The sequence below is a fragment of the Physeter macrocephalus genome, chromosome 20 (assembly GCF_002837175.3).
Source record: "Physeter macrocephalus isolate SW-GA chromosome 20, ASM283717v5, whole genome shotgun sequence".
NCBI lineage: Eukaryota > Metazoa > Chordata > Mammalia > Artiodactyla > Physeteridae > Physeter > Physeter macrocephalus.
In genome coordinates, this window is record NC_041233.1 from 96,951,238 (window position 1) to 96,972,417 (window position 21,180).

At 39.4% G+C, this 21,180-nt stretch overlaps 1 protein-coding gene across 4 annotated transcripts in view; it reads right to left on the reverse strand.

Annotated features, from left to right (window-relative positions):
- The window catches only part of RBPMS (RNA binding protein, mRNA processing factor), a 196,758-nt gene that overhangs the window by 113,763 nt on the left and 61,815 nt on the right, over positions 1-21,180 (reverse strand). For all 4 annotated transcript variants that reach the window (XM_028481134.2, XM_055081137.1, XM_024131534.3 and 1 more), the window contains exon 2: positions 2,924-3,001. In XM_028481134.2, coding sequence (XP_028336935.1) covers positions 2,924-3,001 — 78 coding nt within the window. The remainder of the gene's footprint in view (positions 1-2,923; positions 3,002-21,180) is intronic.

The following is a 21,180-nucleotide window of genomic DNA, read 5'->3' on the forward strand; positions in this document are numbered from 1 at the left end:
CGCCTGCCGATGCAGGGGAACCGAGTTCGCGCCCCGGTCCGGGAAGATCCCACGTGCCGCGGAGCGGCTGGGCCCGTGAGCCATGGCCGCTGGGCCTGCGCGTCCGGAGCCTGTGCTCCGCAACGGGAGAGGCCGCAGCAGAGGGAGGCCCGCATACCACTGGGAGGATCCCACGTGCCGCGGAGCGGCTGGGCCCGTGAGCCATGGCCGCTGGGCCTGCGCGTCCGGAGCCGGGGCTCCGCAACGGGAGAGGCCGCAGCAGAGGGAGGCCCGCGTACCACAAAAAAAACAAAAAAACAAAACAAACAAAAAAAGAAATCAAGCCCTGAAATTCATGCACTTATGTTTCTTATCTCTATGTATTTTCATGAAATTCAGAAAAGAACCATAAGTGCATGAATGCACTTATGCATAGGAAAATGGTGTCTATGTCAACAGCAGGTCTTTTTCACTTTATAGAACTAGGAGAGGGAAGGGGATAAATTAAGTTAGGAAGGTCAGAATGTGTGATGACTTCGTCATATATTTGCTATAGAACAATAAAACATTAAGATCGTACTTGGTAGAACTTAATGAAAATTTCAAAACTTCCAGGAAAGGTTAAATAGGCAGTGATGCTAAAATTTGTTGAGTTTTTTTGCTTATTTATTGCAGCCATCAGTTTTCACACTGGTATTCTGATTGGGAGATGCGAAAATTCCCTGTTGGGTTTTTACTCCAGCTCATCCTCAAGGAAGATGGAAACACTCCTTTCACCCCCTCCCTTAAGCCCTCCTGGCTCCCCAGGATAAGGATAACAATGTCTGTTTATTTCTGAAAATAATCAATGACTGTTAGCTTGCACTGATGGATGACACAGGAGGGGAAAAAACAACACTTGACATGATTGACCACCGCACGTATAGGTGCAGAGACAGATTGGCAGACAAGGGTCAGACTCCGGGGACTTTAATTAAAGAGGGTTGGTAGGAATGTACCAGGGTCCTGACTTCGGCGTTTGAGTTTCTGGGCAGGATGTTGGGATTGATTCATCCTCCTATTTTCCCAGCAGAGAACTATGTTACTAATTAGCTACTGTAAACATTTTACCTCAAAGGCCTTGAGCTCTTCTAGCCAGAGAGGTCGTAATTCACAGCCCTGCCTCTTCCTTTTTCAAGGTGCTCTCACTCTCTGAAAAACCTGAAGGTTTAAACACCCTGAAGGCCTCAGAGGCAAAGGACAAATGGATAGTTCACTCAAGTGAAAGACCACTAGTAGGGATATACTGTCCTCTCAAGTCACAAAAAGAGAAGCAGCATCAAATAATGGTTCAGATGAGGGATGACTGCTTGGGTTTGAATCCTGGCCGTGCCATTTATTACGTGTGTAAACTTGAGCAAAATGTATTCAACTGCTCCAAGTTTCATTTTCCTTATTTGAAAAAAATGAGGCTAACCCACTTTAAAGGACTGTGGTGAGAATTAAATGAGATAATTCTTAAGGGGCTTGCTGGCTAAATCTCTCTGTATGTATACAAAAACATAACTATTTTGTCCTTTACGAGGATCAGTTAGCTTTAAAAAGTCCTCATCCTACAGAAGAGACAGATGGTAAAAACTACAACCCTGCAGAAGAAACTCGGGAAATTCTATAAAGCTGGCACTCTCCCCACAATACCTTCTCTTTCTTTCCCACTTCCCCTAGCTAACCTCATGGCTAACCTTTCCGCTTCCCTCCGTAATGTCATCATTATTGTTGCATTAAATGGAGAGCTGTCGGAATGGAGTTATGTCCACTATCACACGGTGCCTTTGGGGCACATAAACTAGACTGTTTTATCTTTGTTGGTTTTAACTGGCTGCCCGCTCAACCGTCCTTCTTCTTTCTACTACCCAGCTGTTTTCAGCTGTCACATCCTACTCTCTCCCGCTAAGAAGCTAGATACTGTCCCTCAACCTGTCTTGCCTCTGTGGCCGGGGTCCTGCTTCAGATCAGGATGGATCTTTAACCAGCAATCAGGATGCTCCATCACGTGACCCTAAGTGTGGCCCTGGCCAGGCACTGTTGCTGACATGTTCTCAGCTGACGTGACCAGGCCAGACACAGGCCCTGAATCTGTCATGACTTCCAGGTTCACTCCTTGAGAGCCAAGGCCTTCAGCCCACATCATGCCCAGTCCCAGCTGTCTCCTACCCTCCAAAGGCTAACCTTCAAGGTTTCTCCTTGGAGCGTGGTTATTTCAGCTTTAGTTCAATTTCCTGTTAAATTTTCAATCCCAGCTACATTACCTCTAAAGTAGTTTTATCTTGATAGTCACAATGGACAGACAACTTGCATTAAATATTTCACTAAAGCAACAGGAAAGATTTCCCTCAACTGACACCAAGCCATTCTTTAAAATTTTGTTCTACTGTTTTTGCAACTTTGGACATTTTGCCCATGGAAAAAATAATGGTGTTAGGTTCCTAGTCTAGCTCATAAAAGCCTACTTAATCTATTACGTCTCCAAAGAATAGTATTAACAGCAGTATTTCAATGATAAGGAACCTCCTAGGGACAGGGCTTGACTTTTACTGCATTTGAAATATAAATACAGAATAAGTCACTGATAATATTTTTGGTGATCTGTACTCAGAAGAACACCCCTAACTGGCAAGAGCATAAACAGGGAGGACACTAAAGCTGTTCTGTAGAACAGAAACAGATGCATGTCCACGTCGGTAAGAGACTTCTCCAGATTAGCTACTGGGAGGACAAAAGGCGGTTTCAGCCTTTCCAAAGTGAAAATGTATATTAGGACGGAGTTGTCAAATCTCCTTTACTCACTAAACTTCTAAAAACACTGCTTTCACAAACATTTCATTTCTTTCTCCAAAAAGCCCCATGAACCTTATACACACACTCTTTGTCTCCTTTTACAATTTCTGAAAGATGGAAAAGGTACCTTAAATGGTCTGAAAAGCAGATACAGCTCTCGGGGTTTGATATCCAGAGGGAGACCACTGACAAAGAGAGTCCGGACCTGGAAGATAAATACAAGAAGTGATCAAGGGAGTGGACAGTCATAGAATAGCTCACCTGAAATCCCCAAAACACATTTCTTCAAATATTCCTCAACTCCTACCTAATTAGTGCTCTTTCCATGACACAATGACTACTCTAATGTTAAGATGCCGTTAAGCCAACCCTTGAGTAGCTCTGTGTGAATTATCAGAGCGAATCACTTCTAGCTGATTTAAATTTACAAACTGACTTCTCCTTTCCTAGCCATTGCCTGGTTCTAAAAATGTGAGGCGAAAAGAGGGTCCATAACTAAAACGTGAGCTTAAGGAAAACAAAAACGTCATGAGGACAGTAAATCTACCACTCCCCTCCGCTCTAATCAAATGAACACAGAATGTGGTTCAAAAACACAACTGAACCAATTTTTTCTCCTACTTGTCATTGCTTCCCTCATTGGCATTGATAATTACAGTAATTTTAATAAATGTAGAAGTTTATTAACAATTGAAATGTGTCTAAATAGTAGCCAAATGCATAACCCTGTGTATGTTCAGTTCTGAAACAGCAGGGCAGACCTGGCTGTACCGTAAGGGCTACAGTACAAAATACGTACTTAATGTGTGCAAAAATACAGAACACAGATGACATTTCCAGCTGGAAGGATCAGAGTAAACGTGTGAGCATCTGAATGGAAACTTCGAGGGGGATGATAGCGCAGTGTATTCTGGGAGAAGGGGAGTCAAAAGTGAACAGGTAGTGGAGGATCAAACCAAGGGGGGATCACGTCATCAGCTCAGGAATATGGTCTTGATTCAATAGGCAAGGAGTAAACACTGAATCATCATCACTACCACATTTTGTTTCTACTTACTTGGGTGAGTCTTTAGTCAGACCCACCCCCCAGCTTTGAGATACAGTTGACACATGATATTAAGTTTCAAATGTACTTTTTGATCGAATAAACTTTTGTGTACATTTCAAAATGACTACCACTACAGCATTAGCCAACACCTCCATAATACCAAAAAATTACCATTTCTCTTTTTGTGATAAGAACATTTAAGACCTCCTCTCAGCGACTTTCAAGTACACCTATAATGCAGTACCTTAAATATACTCACAATACTGTGCATTAGATTCCCCAAAACTTGCTCAGCTTCGAACTGGAAATCTGTATCCTTAGATCAACATCTGCCCATTTTCCTCACCCTCCAGATCCAGGGAACTAACTATTCTACTCTGTTTTTATGAGTTCGGGTTCACCCCCATGTTTTCTATTCCTCTTCTCTACTCAAGCCGATACAACATGATCGAGTTCCTCATTCGAAATCACGTTACTACTCAAAGAAAAAAAAAAAAAAAAATCAATGCTCAGTTGTAAACCATCTATAATTATGGAAGATTTTTCCTTGGTGAGAAAAATGGAGAATATTTTCTAGACTCCTAATACTTTCCATTGATTCTGGCTTGAAGAAGCACAAATTGGCAGGCAAGACCCTTTGGTTGATCCAGCACAGTATATGGTAAAACGTCATGCCATTTGCATGTAGGTGTACAATAAACACTACGATCAAGTAAACAGCCCCAGAATCATGACTGCCTTTTTATCATTTGCTTTTTTATATTTTAGACAGCTCTGTTGAGGTATAATTGACAAACTGTCCATCTTGCTTTACAATAAGTTTTGACATATGTATAACCTGTGAAACCATCACAGCCATCAAGATAGTGAACATATCCATCATGCCCCAAAAAGTTTCCTTATCTCACGCTCCTTTAATCTTCCTTCTACCTTGTCCTACTATCCTCATCCCCAACGCAATCACTCATCGGCCTTCTGTCACTACAGATTAGTATGTATGTTCTAAAGTTTCATACAAATGGAGCCATAAAGTAGGTATCCTTTTTCGTCCGACTTCTTTCACTTTAGCATAATAATTTTGAGATTCATCCACGGTGCTGCATGTAACAATAGTCTATTTTTATTTCTGAGGAGTATTCTGTGGTATGAACACTCACAGTTCATTTATCCATTCACTTGTTAATGAGACATCAGGGTTCTCTCTCGTTTTTGGCTTTTACAAATAAAATGACTATGAACGTTCACATATAGATTTGTACAGGTCTTTGTGTGGACATATGTTTTCTTTCTTCTCGGATAAATAGCTGAAAATGGAATAGCTGGATGATATGGTAGGTATATGCTTAAACTTTTAAAAAACTGCCCTTCAATTCCTTCTTTTATAGCCCAGAACATGATAAATGTACTGTGTGTAGGTAAAATAAATGTATATTCTGTTGCTGTTGGGTACAGTGTTTTATAAATTTCAATTAAGGTCAAGTTTGTTGTTCAGTATACCTTTTGCCTCCCCCTTCTCTCTCAACTTTGCCAGTGATAAACACTCTTTCCACAGAACTTTCTTTATCAAAGCTGCTAAGGCTGAATTACTGACAACTGCCGAAGGCATACACACGGGAATTCCGCTACCCTGTGTGTCCTCTCTGCTATCCGCATCCCAGAGTGAACACCATGTGCTCTACTTGGCTGCTCCGGCCGCGACGACCTGGACAGAGAGGGAATCCCAGCTTCCACTCAGTCAGATCTTGCTGAGTGCTCACCGTATCTGGCACTATGCCAGGTGCTGAATAGATTACAGAGAGTTCCATGGAAATAACGATAAGCAGATCCTGTGTTTTAATCACTGTAGTACCATTTGTCCAGCAGGGAAGCTTAGCCATGTGACAGGTATCAATTAGGATCTGGGGAGTTAACTCAGGAAATTAACTACCAGTTATAGCACTATTCTAAAGAAAAAGGCTTTGGAAACTTGCAAGTCAAACAATTTATCAAAAAAAAAAAAAAAAACCCAATAGAAATCTGGGAGTTAAACGAAAGATTACTTGATATAAATTAAGGTTCATCTACATCCATAAAATGTATTATGCAACCAATAAAAATTATGTTCAAGGAAAAAGTACATTCAGTTTTATTCTATAAAACAAAAAGCCAACACATGTATGTATATGGAAAGGGGGAAAAAATACGCTGTAGGATATATATGCCAAAAGGTTTATATCTACATTACTTAGCCCTGAATGGTGGAATAATAAGGGATTTTTCTTTTTTTTTTGGCTGTGCCATGTGGCACGCGGGATCTTGGTTCCCCGACCAGGGACTGAACCCATGCCCCCTGCAATGCAAGCACAGAGTCTTAACCACTGAACCTCCAGCGAAGTCCTAATAAGTGATTCTGATGGTTTTTATTAGCTTATTTGTATTTTCTATCTTTCTATAATAAGCATGTTTTAGAGACTATAAATGTATTGTTAGGTTGAGAACAGCCTACATTTTTGTATTACTTTATTTAGGAAACCATAAATAATGTCAATATTTGTATCAATAAAAACTATGACGTTTATAGAGAAAATTTTATATATTTCAGAATTAGAAGATTCTTATCTCAGTATCTCAACAAAAAAAAACTGTTAAACATTAAAAAAAAAAAACACTGAACTGATAGGTCTAAATTTGCCTCTCGCCCATGGATTAAAAAGAGACTCAAGGCCACTCTGTTTTGTTCATCAAATTAGAGGCAACTAAGATGTCTGACACTTTATTTACACATGGACACGAATTACATTTCCTAGAATCTAGTGAAGCCCATTATTGTCTCAGAAACTTGCCAAGACATCTTATCTTCAGTGAAAAGCTATTCTCTCCTCTGACAGAACAGATTAGACTGGCTAGGAGAAATAACTCTTAAATACTTACATTATGAAGTTATGAGGACAACTAAAGGTCTCTTAAATCCAAATGCTTGGAATCTATGTGTTCTGAACCCTTTCTAGACCTCCTCAGACTGGGAAACTTCATTAAGTTAAAAAAAAAAAAATCACAGATAATCAATGGAAAAAAAAAACTCTTCCTGAATATCTAATTCATGCTTTTCTATGGTAACTGGGACCTAAAATCACGGGGATGTTTTAAAACATTTTAGTTTCCCTACTCTTCTCACCACCACTCGTTTTATCTGAGCCATTAAATAGTAAAGCACTTCTGGGTTTTGCCTTTGCTATGTCTATGGAAATCGCAAAGGTTAGACATGATTTTTTTTTTTTTGGCCGTGCCGTGCAGCATGGGGGAATCTCAGTTTCCCAACCTGGGATCGAAACCGCACCCCTGGCAGTGGAAGCATGGAGTCCTAGCCACTGGACCACCAGGGAAGTCCCTAGACATGATTTTTTTTTTTTTGAGAATCGATTGTTTAATCCACATTGATTGATAGTAAATCAAATAGACGAGAGGAAAAAGGCAATCTAACTCTGAAAATTTAACTGGCCATTCGGTTTAGTCAAATACCATGTGACTGCACCTGTGGACATGTAAAAGACATCTGCTCTGTCTGCTGGATTCCCTGCTGCCAGCAGTGCCGAGCAACAGCCTCTGCCTGAGGGCAGAAATACGTGCCAAGAGCCCCGAGTATATGCCCACCAACAGTGCAGGAGGGTTCCCTTTCCTAGACATGATTCTTGCTTGCAGGGAGCTTACTGTCACTGAAGGAATATGCAGCTTTCTGTGACAAGAGAAAACTTAGCTCATTCACAGAGTAAACAATTAGAACCCAAACAATGAGACAAACTTTAAGAGACATGTAAGATCCATGATCAAATACTCAGAAAAAAGCGCCCCAAAACAAATGAATGATGCCAAATGAACTTTGTCACAGGTCAATCGTTTTCCAGGGCAACCCTTAATTTAACAGCATTGTCTATGGACACAGATGTGCCTGGCACTATGCCTTTAGCATTGCAGATGTTTACTTTATCAGACACATGGGGAAACACATTTCTTAGTCAAGGACACAACATGCCTCATAGAAGTTCAAGATGTGAAGCTGCTGACAGCTCTGTCCCAAAGGGACGCTAATGGATCCTGTGGATGTACCTCCAACTTCATTTCTACCCCAACAGGATTGAAAGAATAAATGCTAGGAGAAATCGTCCTGTGCGGGTCAGTTAGAGCGAAGGCCTTCTTGGCTCAGCCATTATCAACCATTCCTGCAGAGGCCACAGTTACATTCCAGATAACACCAGCTGTGCGTTCTTAAATGGCACTGCCAGCTCCCATGGGGGAAGACAAGCCACATTTCAGTGACTGCCTTCTAAACTCTAATTCAGTAAGTAAAGTCACTTGTGTCAGTCTTGGGCTTTCCTAGACAGAAAGGCCGAAACAGGCCCTGAAATGGACACACCCTCCCTTTAACAAAGAACATGCATGATCTTGTAGGTAATCTAGACATTAAAATAAAAACCAAGAGACAAATGCTTATTAATTTCAGTATAGAGTAGAGAATCATCATGCACACTTTTCAGCAAACGGCCACATCCTGTAAACGCACAGTGTCCCAGGACTATGGGCATTTTCTGTGGACATTTTACTCGTTTATCAAAAGGTCTCAGACATCATCTCTAGCTGCTATGAGCTGACCTCTTGAGGTTCCTCTTAAATTCAACATGCATGATCTTGTAGGTAATCTAGACATTAAAATAAAAACCAAGAGACAAATGCTTATTAATTTCAGTATAGAGAATCATCATGCACACTTTTCAGCAAACGGCCACATCCTGTAAACGCACAGTGTCCCAGGACTATGGGCATTTTCTGTGGACATTTTACTCGTTTATCAAAAGGTCTCAGACATCATCTCTAGCTGCTATGAGCTGACCTCTTGAGGTTCCTCTTAAATTCTAGGATTGGGAAAGGCAACTTCACGTTTTCTAATGACTCATGAATAACTATATAATCATTTATTTAAATTATCCTAAAACCCATGGGGGTGCTTCTATGATCATCTATCCTCTGCAAACTTGCTCTCCACCTATCCACATGCTCACACATACAAATGTAGACTCCAAAAGCAGCTTTCAAATTTGTTGTATGTTTAAATCATTCTTTTGGTGTAACTGTTTTTTGAAACATGCAAGTGGATTCCCAGGTAAGATCTTACAGTGGGCATTTTAGAGGGTGAAAGTGCTTTTCTGGGTAATGTGTAGCACAGTCCTAAGCACACAGTATACAATTTTCCCTTGGGCTTCCCTGGTGGCGCAGTGGTTGAGAATCCGCCTGCTAATGCAGGGGACACGGGTTCAAGCCCTGGTCTGGGAAGATCCCACATGCCGCGGAGCAACCAGGCCCGTGAGCCACAACTACCGAGCCTGCGCGTCTGGAGCCTGTGCTCTGCAACAAGAGAGGCCGCGATAGTGAGAGGTCCGCGCACCGTGATGAAGAGTGGCCCCCGCTTGCCACAACTAGAGAAAGCCCTCGCACAGAAACGAAGACCCAACACAGCAAAAATAAATAAATAAATAAACGCCTACCCCCAACATCTTCAAAAAAAATAATATAATAAATAAAATAATAAATAATAATAAATATAATAAAAAAGTAATATTGTATTCATGGGAAACAGTAAGTGTTTGCTTGTCAACGCCTCTGGTGACGACACGGCAAAAACAAAACGAGGTGGTCATACTTCCCAGTCACAATCATATCAGTAGTTACAACATCAAATGATAAACACTCATGTGACAAAAAGGCAGAAAAAAATAATGTTGTAAGAGACAGAAATTTAGATGAAAAAGAGAAATGAGACAAAAAAACAAGGGAGAAAAATGAAAAACAGACTGAAATTGCATAAAAATCACAGACATAAAAAGTCATAGACAGACCACAGAAAATTCAGGACTGTGCACCTATTAACAAGGAGAGAACGATCAGTACATGGGAAACAGTAAAATCACTCACATTTCTACTAATGACGACTGAAACGTACTTTTTGTTTGCTTAAATAAGTCCAATTTCAAAGGTAAATAAGTAATTCACAAAAAGTTTTGAGAAAATGCTCAAACTCTTGCACATTTTAAATGGTGAGTAGATAACCTTATCTACTGATATGGAGCAAGGTTTCTGATTATTAAGTAAAAAAGCAAACACAAGAAATTGCCCATAATCCCACTTATTCTTTCAGTGTTCTTAAGTACCTGCTCAGGTTAAAAAAAAAAAAAAAAGTACTAAAAGAATATATACCGCATTAACTATTAAGTTAATAGTGGGGAGGGAAGGTGGGATTACAAAGAACTTTCATTTTATATGTTTATACCCTCTGGCATTTAAATATTTATAAGCATAAACTATTTCTTAAAAAAAAAAAAAAGAACAAACACAAGCCCAAATAGATCTCCTTTCTTTGAAAATATAAACCTTGGGTCCTTCCCATCCACTTTTGGCCTTAGAAATTCTCATCTTCTGCCTGTCCTTGCTCCAAAGGGACAAACTTGAGCTAGTAGAAATATACATTTACATAACTTGCTTCACATTTCAATTCTGACCATCAGTGAGTGATTCTTTGTACTTACTCTAAAAATAAAATCTAACCCAAGAAAGGGCACTAGTGGCTCTAAGCTAAGGCCCTAGGAGGAGAAGCATCCATCCTAGCTTCAGTCAAGGGGGTGCTCTTGCTTTGCGATCAACCTACTTCTCACTAGGACAAGAACAGAGGAATCACTCACTTTCCAACATCCAAGAAGTGCCGTATCTCTTCTGAGACCATGAAATAAACGTGGTTTCAGGGGCAGAGAAGTTAAAAACAGCTCCACGTATCTGTGGCAGTATAAGCCCCACAGAGCTGGGTTGTTTAAACACACGAGGCTGGGGTAGGGGATCTGTGTGTTCCAGAGCCCTGTAAGTTTTACACTCTGGTTAAATAATAATAATAATAAATTATTTTATTCTGTTTAAATAAAGTGTAAATAGATTTAGTTCTTGGCTTATTCTATAAGCACCAGCTGAAAACCCAAACTGCAAGACTGAACCACGCTGAGGACTGCTGGTCCTCTCAGTTCCAAAGAAGGCTTTGCTGGCCTGCTACGATTTCCCATTCGTATCTTTTTTTAAAAAATACATTTGTTTATTTTTGGCTGCATTGGGTCTTCATTGCTGTGCACGGGCTTTCTCTAGTTGCGGCGAGCAGGGTCTACTCTTCGCTGCGGTGCGCGGGTTTCTCATTGCGGTGGCTTCTCGTGTTGCCACCGGGCTCTACGGGCTCTAGTGCGCGGGCTTCAGTAGTTGTGGCGCACGGGCTTAGTTGCTCCACGGCACGTGGGATCTTCCCGGACCAGGGCTCAAACCCGTGTCCCCTGCATTAGCGGGCGGATTCTTAACCACTGCACCACCAGGGAAGTCCTCCCATTCGTATCTTGCCACCACAGAAATGGATTACCACAATCATTAAAATGGCCTGCCAGGTATTTAATTCTGGTTGCAGCTCAGCAGAAACTGACCAGCCTTTGGTCAAGCTCCAGTTTCTTCTTGGCATTGGCTTCAAATTGGACAGGTGGTCAAGTTCCTTTTTCCTGACAGTGGCCACCTACTGGACTTAAAGACTTGCTCCCTTTCTAGCCCTGAGAAAGTATGTTTTGGTTCAGGAGGCCAGGTTGCTACAGACACCAAGGACTGACTAACCATAGGATAAAAGGGTCACTATGCTGTTGTTATGGACTCCCAGCTTTGTTTTAGCTTTAAATGGATAATTGTTCTATCCTTTCTAAAGAAAAAAGCCACATAATTACCCACAATGCACGCCTCCCTAGTTTTGAGGGATCCACTAGTGTTTGCCCCGAGGGCTATTCAGTTGGATATCCTATCTGTATAACCAAATTGATAGCTTTATTTAGGGCCCATGGGAACCAGGGTCCCTTTGCCAAGGTGATCAAAAAGTTTCCACTAAGTTATGCGGGAAAGGAGGAAGACTCACGGAGAACATAGGGAAGAAAGAGAAACACCACGTTTCATAAACTCGTATGTGCAGGGCTCAGGAAATGGACAGGGAACTGGGCCACAAGTTAGCACAAGGTACACCATGCTTCTACTTTCGTTCTGGAGGAGCTTATCCCAGTCCAACCCAATATCAATTTAAAATCAGTTGATCTCAAACTCTCACCTTGATAGGACTTCTTAAAACCAAAGTCTAATCTAGGCCATTCCTCACATCTGTTATATTTTTAAAAGGATAAGACAAATCAAGAATTTCTAGGGTTTGAAACTGCCCAAGTATATAGGCAGATGTGTCTGTACACATAAGCGCTTAACCTCATTAAGAAATTTTCTTAGTGCTGTCAGACACAAAGAGAGGTGGGTACCAGAGGCAAATTAGGAATTCAGGATCTGAATTAGCTTAGATAGGAAACTAGATATATATATATAGGTGTGTGTGTGTGTGTGTGTGTGTGTGTGCAAGTGAGAACTTAACCACATTATTAAGAAATTCACTGAGTGCTGTCAAACACAATATATGGTTATCAAGTCCTTCGAGTTCAACAAGAAGTTCCTTATAAAGGCAGGAAGCTTTACCCTTTAACACCCCACCATGGCTTCTCTAAGTTCCTTTAGTCAATTTTTTGATGGCTTATTCTGTTTTAACACTGGTTAACCCATGGAATCGTACTCTTTATCCAATTACACTGCACTGCTTACACTGTTAAAACATGAAGATTTTTAATTGGATACGTTATCCAGTACATTATAAACAGAAGTTTGCATTCTGATGCTCCAAAGTGCAGTTACCCTTAGGGTTTTTTAATCCTATAGTGTACCCTAAAATTGTATGTCAAAAAGATCCCTTGGGCTACCCATAATACAGACTATTCCATGGCCTAACAAAATGACATATAAGACAAGAATATACAGAAATATTATCAAAATTCTAAGACCTCTCTTTCTCTTTCGGCATAGTTTGGGTGACTGTGATCGTCATTTTACAGAGCAGATCTCTTGGGGAAAAAAAATTTTTTTCACTTCATTTTGCTCCTCCCAAACTGCAGAGGAAAACTATCCCAGATAGCACAGGGTTCTTCATAGTCACTTGAAGTACTGGAAAAAATTAGCAGGGGCAAGATTATGGTCCTAACACTGCCCAGGGGTCTAACGCATTTATTGCTTTTGATATCAGTAGTGGACAAACTCCATCTGAGGAAGTTGATCCCACTGTCAACTTTAAGCTCACAACGCATTCTAAATAACCACCCACAATGCACCACAGTTCTAACAGCTACAGAAGCTGTGAGAACTGCAAAACTAAAAGGCTATGGGGAAAATGTTTGCTTTCCAATGTTCAGTCATGGGAAACTACCCAATATACACCTTGAAATTCTTTGCTGCTAGGTCAGTACACCTTCAAAATCAAAGTTCTTCCCCACACGACAATGGTGAGCATCCCAGTACTTAGCAGTAGATGCTAAGTATCTACAGAATGAACTAAATGAGTGAATCTAAGTATTAAGTCACAGGACTAGGAGTGAGGCATAAAAGAGGCAAGTAACCCATAAAGATCCAGATGTGAATGAGTATGAAGAAGTGAAGTCACTGTGACTTTTTAATGTGTACTCAAGAGATGAAGTACTCAAGGCAGTAAAGCATATGTAGTAAAAACAAAATGAAACAACCCCCCCCCCAAAAAGAAAGAAAGACAAAGAAAAAGAGTCACATGGAGCCAGGCTGCTGAGATTTAAACCCTACTTCTCCAAACTAGCTATGCACCTTGGACCAGTCACTTAACTTCTCCATTCACAAGTTTCCTCACCTGGAAAATCGAGACAATACTGGTAACCCAGGTGTGGCAGTTTTAAATTATGTCCACAAAATCTCTGACACTCCTCCATTCATAACGTAGAACTTAATTCCTTTCCCCTTCAGCACGGGCTTCACTTAGTGACTCGCTTCTAATGAACAGAATATGGCCGAATTGACAGTGTGTGACTTCTAGCAACTGGGTAAAAAAAAGGCACTGTGGGCTTCCCTGGTGGCGCAGTGGTTGAGAGTCTGCCTGCCAATGCAGGGGACACGGGTTCAAGCCCTGGTCTGGGAAGATCCCACATGCCGCGGAGCAACTAGACCTGTGAGCCACAACTGCTGAGCCTGCGCGTCTGGAGCCTATGCTCCGCAACAAGAGAGGCCGCGACAGTGAGAGGCCAGCACACCGCGATGAAGAGTGGCTCCCGCTTGCCGCAACTAGAGAGAGCCCTCGCACAGAGACGAGGACCCAACACAGCCCAAAATAAATATAAATAAATTTAAAAAGGCACTGTGACTTCTTCAGTAGAAAACTCTCTTGAATCATTCACTATGGGTGAAGCCAGGTACCATGTCATGAGGATATCCAAGAAGCTCTATGGGGAGGGCTACATGATGATGGACCAAAAGCTACACAAGCAAGTCGTCTTGGAAGCAGATTTTCCAGCCCTAACCAAGTCTTCAGATGACTGCAGCCCCAGCTAAAAATGTCTTGAGGTTTATCAATTTTGTTTATCTTTTCAAAGAACCAGCTTTTAGTTTCATTGAACTTTTCTATTGTTTTCTTTGTTTCTGTTTCATTTATTTCTGCTCCAATTTTTATGATTTCTTTCCTTCTACTAACTTTAGGTTTTATTTGTTCTTCCTTCTCTTGTTGCTCTAGGTGTAAGGTCAGGTTGGGAAGAGGGCTCCAATCAATAAAATGAGAAATGAAAAAGGAGAAGTTACAACGGACACCACAGAAATACAAAGGATTATAAGAGACTGCTACAAGCAACTATATGCCAATAAAGTGGACTACCTAGAAGAAATGGACAAATTCTTAGAAAGGTACAATCTCCCAAGACTGAACCAGGAAGAACTAGAGAATATGAACAGACAAATCACAAATACTAAAATTGAAACTGTGATTTAAAAACTTCCAACAAATAGAAGTCTAGAACCTGATGGTTTCACAGGTGAATTCTATCAAACATTTAGAAGAGTTAACACCTATCCTTCTGGAACTCTTCCAAAAACTTGCAGAGGAAGGAACACTCCCAAACTCATCCTATGAGGCCACCATCACCCTGATACCAAAACCAGACAAAGATACCACAAAAACAGAAAATTACAGGCCAACATCACTGATGAACACAGACCCAAAAATCCTCAACAAAATACTAGCAAACTGAATCCAACAGCACACTAAAAGGAGCATACACCACGGTCAAGTAGGATTTATCCCAGTGGTGCAAGGATTTTTCATTGTCTGCAAATCAATCAGTGTGGTACACCACATCAACAAATTGAAGAATAAAAACCATATGATCATCTCAATAGATGCAGAAAAGGCTTTTGACAAAATTCAACACCCATTTATGATAAAAACTCTCCAGAAAGTGGGCACAGAGGGAACATACCTCAACATAATAAAGGCCATATATGACAAATCCACAGCTAACATCATGCTCAACAGTGAAAAGCTGAAAGTATTTCCTCTAAGATCAGGAACAAGACAGGATGTCCACTCTTGCCACGTTTATTCAACATAGTTTTGGAAGTCCTAGCCATGGCAGTCAGAAACGAAAAAGAAATAAAAGAAATCCAAATTGGAAAAGAAGAAGTAAAACTGTCATTGTCTGCAGATGACATGATACTATACATAGAAAATTCTAAAGATGCTACCAGAAAACTACTAGAGCTCATCAATGAATTCAGTAAAGTTGCAGGATACAAAATTAATACACAGAAATCTACTGCATTTTTATACACTAACAATGAAAGTTCAGAAATAGAAATTAAAGAAACAATTCCCTTTACCAGAACATCAAAAAGAATAAAATACCTAGGAATAAATTTACCTAAGGAGGCAAAAGACCTATACACTGAAAACTATAAGATGCTGATGGAAGAAATAGAAGATGATACAAACAGATGGAAAGATATACCATGTTCTTGGATTCAAAGAATCAATACTGTCAAAATGACTATACTACCCAAGGCAATCTACAAAGTCAATGCAATCCCTATCAAATTACTATGGCTTTTTGTTTTTTTTTTTTTTTTTGGTGGTACACGGGCCTCTCACTGTTGTGGCCTCTCCCGTTGAGGAGCACAGGCTCTGGACGCACAGGCTCAGCGGCCATGGCTCACGGGCCCAGCCGCTCCACCAGGGAAGCCCGCATATTTTTTTTTTAACACAACTAGAACCAAAAAAATTCTTAAAATTTGTAATGGAGATATAGAAGACCCCGATTAGGCAAAGCAATCTTGAGAAAGAAAAACAGAGCTGGAGGAATCAGGTTCCCTGACTTCAGACTATACTGCAAAGCTACATTCATCAAAGGAGTATGGTACTGGCATAAAAACTGACATACAGATCAGTGGAACAGGATAGAAAGCCCAGAAATAAACCCATGCACATAGGGTCAATTAATCTACAACAAAGGAGGCAAGACTACACAATGGAGAAAAGACAGTCTCTTCAATAAATGGTGCTGGGAAAACTGGACAGCTACATGTAAAAGAATGAAATTAGAACATTCTTTAACAGCATACACAAAAATAAACTCAAAATGGATTAAAGACCTAAATGTAAGACCAGATCCTATAAAAGTCTCAGAAGAAAACATAGGCAGAACGCTCTTTGACATAAATCACAACAAAATCTTTTTTGATCCGTCTCCTAGGGTAATGGAAATAAAGACAAAAATAAACAAATGGGACCTAATTAAACTCAAAAGCTTTTGCACAGCAAAGGAAACTATAAACAAAATGCAAAGACAATCCACAGAATGGGAGAAAATATTTGCAAAGGATGGGACTGACAAGGGATTAATATCCAAAATTTGCAAACAGCTCATGCAGCTCAATATCAAAAAACAAACAAACAAAAAAAGAACCCAATCAAAAAATGGGCAGAAGCCCTAAACAGACATTTCTCCAAAGAAGACATAGAGATGGCCAGGAGGCACGTGAAAAGATGCTCAACATCGCTAAGTATTAGACAAATGCAAATCAAAACTACAATGAGATATCACCTAACACCAGTCAGAATGGCCATCATCAAAAAGTCTACAAACAATAAACGCGGGAGATGTGGAGAAAAGGGAACCCTCCTACACTGTTGGCGGGAACATAAATTGGTACAACCACTATATACACAGTATATATCCAGAGAAAACCATGGTTCAAAAGGATACATGCACCCCAATGTTCACTGTTCGCTGTTTACAATCACCAAGACATGGAGGCAACCTAAATGTCCATCGACAGATGAATGGATAAAGAAGATGTGGTACATATATACAATGGAATATTACTCAGCCATTAAAAAGAATGAAATAATGCCATTTGCAGCAACATGGATGGACCTGGAGATTATCATACTAAGCGAAGTCAGACAGAGAAAGACAAATATCATATGATATCGCTTATGTGCAGAACCTTAAAAAAATGATACAAATGAACTTACAAAACAAACTCACAGACTTAGAGAACAAACTTATGGTTACCAGGGGGAAAGGGTGGGGGTGGGGGGGAATAGATTGGGAGTTTGGGACATGTACACACTAGTATATTTAGAATAGATAACTGACAAGGACCTACTGTACAGCACAGGGGAAAAAAAATGTTTCGAGTCCACCCTCATGAGAGATCCTGAACTAGATGCACCTAGCTAAGCATCCTAAATTCTTAACCCTTAGAAACTGAAATAATAAATGTTCATTCTTTAAGCTGCTAAATTTGGGGGTAATTCTTTACACAGAGTTGTCACAATGATTAAATAAGCTAAAGAGTTCAGTGCCTGGTTCACAGTAAGGGCTCAGAAAATGTTACCTATATTAATTAAGGTGGCTTACAACAATCAAAAAGGAAATGTATTTTCTTGCTCCAAAGGCAAGTCTAAGAGAGGCTGCAACTGACAGTACTATCACACAACTGTTATACACAGGCTTAAAGTGGACAAGAGAGAAAATAAAAATACGTTTACAGAGCAAAAGGAACTAACAAGTTAAACTAGAAGTACTGTCCAAATTATGAACCCCAATAGTGTGCCTCAAAGTCCCTTCACTACCCTCTTTCTCCTCTTTAGAAGGCCATGAGTACATCCCATTCTGACCAGCAGCCCAGCCTCCCGCTATTAATGCATCCTCCTAGACTCCTTTTCTCCTTCCTTTCTTTCTTGTTTAACTTTCATCACATCAGGAAGTTCTCTTTTCATTCTATTTCTGAGATTTAAAAAAATATCAAGTCTGACAGGTTCAAGCATTCCTATCAAAGAAAAGTAGTAAGGAAAAGGAAAAGTAATAAGGAAAAAGAATGTTAACAAATTGTGAAGTGGTATTAGGCAAATCATCAGTCTCTAAAATCTTTAAACTTGGACATAGTAACACCTGCCTTCTTCCTACTTACTTTAACGGTAAAATTAAAAGTAGGAGCTAACTTCTTGATTAAGTATTAATATACAAAGTATATTAGAAGTACATTTTATTCAATTTCATAACATTTGATCGATTTAATTACTTTTTATTGGAGATAATGTTAGCTACCTTATACATTGATTAATGTCCATAACTCATTAAATTATCCATTTGATTAATATTCATATCAGACTGTATCATCCCATAGGACATAAAAATAATGACAAGACCGTGCTGGTGAGGATGTGGGGAAACCGAATCTCTCATTCACACTGCTGGTGGGAATGTAAAAAGGTACAACCACCTTAGAAAATATTATCGCTTGGCAAGTTCTTTCCCAACTAAAGGTGCAATTACCATATAATCTAGTAATTGCATTCTTGGGCAATTATCCCAGAGAAAAACTTATGTTCACACAAAAATACCTGTACACAAGCATTCACAGATGGTTTATTCATAATAGTCAAGAACTGGAAATAAGCCAGATGTCGTCCAATGGTGGAATGGTTAAACAAACTGTGGTATACCAGTATCTATGGAATACCACTCAGCAATAAAAAACTGTTAACACAAATAAGTTGGATGAAACGCAAGGGAATTCTGTTTAGTAAAAAACAACAACAACAAAAACAGCAATTCCTAAAGGTTACATACTACACAATCCCATTCATTTAACATTCTTGAAATGACAAAATTCTAGAGATGGAAAACCGGTGAGTCTGTGGAAGTCAGAGACAAAGAGGGAGTGAGGGGTGAGGAGGAAGGTGTATATTATAAAGGCAATTACAGGGATCCGTGTGGTGATGGGACTGTTCCGTATCTTAACTGTGGTGGTGGATACACAAACATACACGTGGGATAAAACTGCATAGAACAAAACACGTACATGTAAAACTGGGGAAATCTAAATAAAATGAGTGGATTGTATCACTGTCAATTTCTTGGTTGTGATATGGTGCTATAGTTTTATAAGATGTTATCATTAGGGAAAACCAGGCAAAGGGCACACAGGATTTCTCTGTATTACTTCTTAGAACTGTATGTGAACCTACAATTATCTAAAAGTAAGTTTAAACAAATTTAAGTGTGTATTTTTTAAAACTTTGACATAAATAATTATATAAACATCAGTCAAGAGACTTACATCAGTTGATAAAACTAGCCAGTGAAACTATATGGTTATGGATTCACATGCATTTCTATTTTAAAGTACTATCAGAAGAAGACTGGTCTTTTTCCTATTAAATTTTTAACTGATAAGATTCCGTACTGTAAAAGACATTAGAATGAAACAAATGTGACTTTTTTTAAAACAGAGGGTATTTTACTCAATTTATAATTTTCCTGATTTGTTCAATCACTACCTTTTATTGTACTACATATCTTAGTTATACTCTATTTTATTATCCATACCTCATTAAAATTCATCTCATATGATATAGAAAATAAAAATTGCAAATGTATAAATTTAAAATATTTTAAACTACTACCAGGTGAAAAACTTGGGAGGGTCACAGAGACTTCCACAGAGCACAGATATATATTATATGCAGGCTATATTTTGTATTAACAGGGCTTTAGGTGAACTTAAGAACCACCCATTTTTCTAAACCTATTTCTACATGAGAATTTCAGCCAATATTTGTTTGCATTTAAAATGCCACATGACTGAAATACAAATTTTTAAAATACAATCTATTTTAGGTTGGCTACCTCCTCTAATTTATAAACTAGTTAGTTTACTGCAAAGCCCAGTGCTTATAACACATTCTTCCAGTAAAAGAGCAAACTTCAATGTTCAGTTTGGATCACCTCCTAGCTTTTCCAATGGTAGGAATTTTCAATTCCAGAATATATTCTATATACTTAGGCTATGACTTATGATCTCCCAGCCTACTACAGGAACTACCTCTCTAGTGATACATATTTGTTTGATTTGATAACCACCTATAATCATATCTATTTCCCATTTGTGCAGTCATTTCAATCAAGTCAATATAAAGCTTATATATTACTTATGTGTATGTATAATTATGTAAAGGGATGCCAGTCTCAGAACACTTGGCATAACTTACAAGCAGGACTGCATGTGTTGGCTGGAAGTACTGAAAGATATAACAAATGTCAGAAGAGAAATGATGAGGTTTGAGGTTGAGAAATAACTGAGATTAATAAAAGTATAATATATGCTTTCCAAATGGATCTAAAATGTTTCAAAGTTTATTAGATATTTTATCTGGGTTCTCACAGCACTGTAACTTTTCAATTTCTGTAATGGAAGGAAAAGACCACTAAATTGAGCCAAGTAATTTAAGTCACATTTCTGCTTCAGAACTAGCTGTTGAGGGCTTGGGCATGAACTCTCTGAGCCTCAGTTTGCTTATTTATAAAAGGAAGGCGTGGAATAGTTCATCTCCAGGTTCCATCCCAACTCCAAAGGTATAGTGAAAGGAAAAGAAAGGCTTTTGGTGAAAGCATACTGGGGTCAAAGGACATCAGTCAAGAAGACCTAGTTCTTGCCATTGAGAACCTCTCAATCAAGCCCTTGGAAGATATATTTCATTGTTTTTACAAGTATATTTTTTAAATTGTGTTTTTATTTACAGTAATAAAGGAGAATATCATCTGAAGCCACAAATTTAAAGAATTCAGCAGAATTGTTAGCACAAAACAAGGTAAATGGGCTCCAGAGTTACTGATAGATCAAAGAATCTGATGAACTGACAGCAAAACAGTCATGACTGAATCTATCTGTATTGGTTTTTTCCCTCCTGAGAAAGAGCGACTTAGTAGAACACAGTGTTTTAAGCCCAGAAACTCTGCAGGCAGACTGCCTGAATTTGAACCCCAGCTGACGCAATTATTAGCTAAATGGTCTTGGACAACATAGTAACTAATTGGAGCCTCAGTTTCCTCACTGGTAAAATGGGGGATAGAATAAAACAC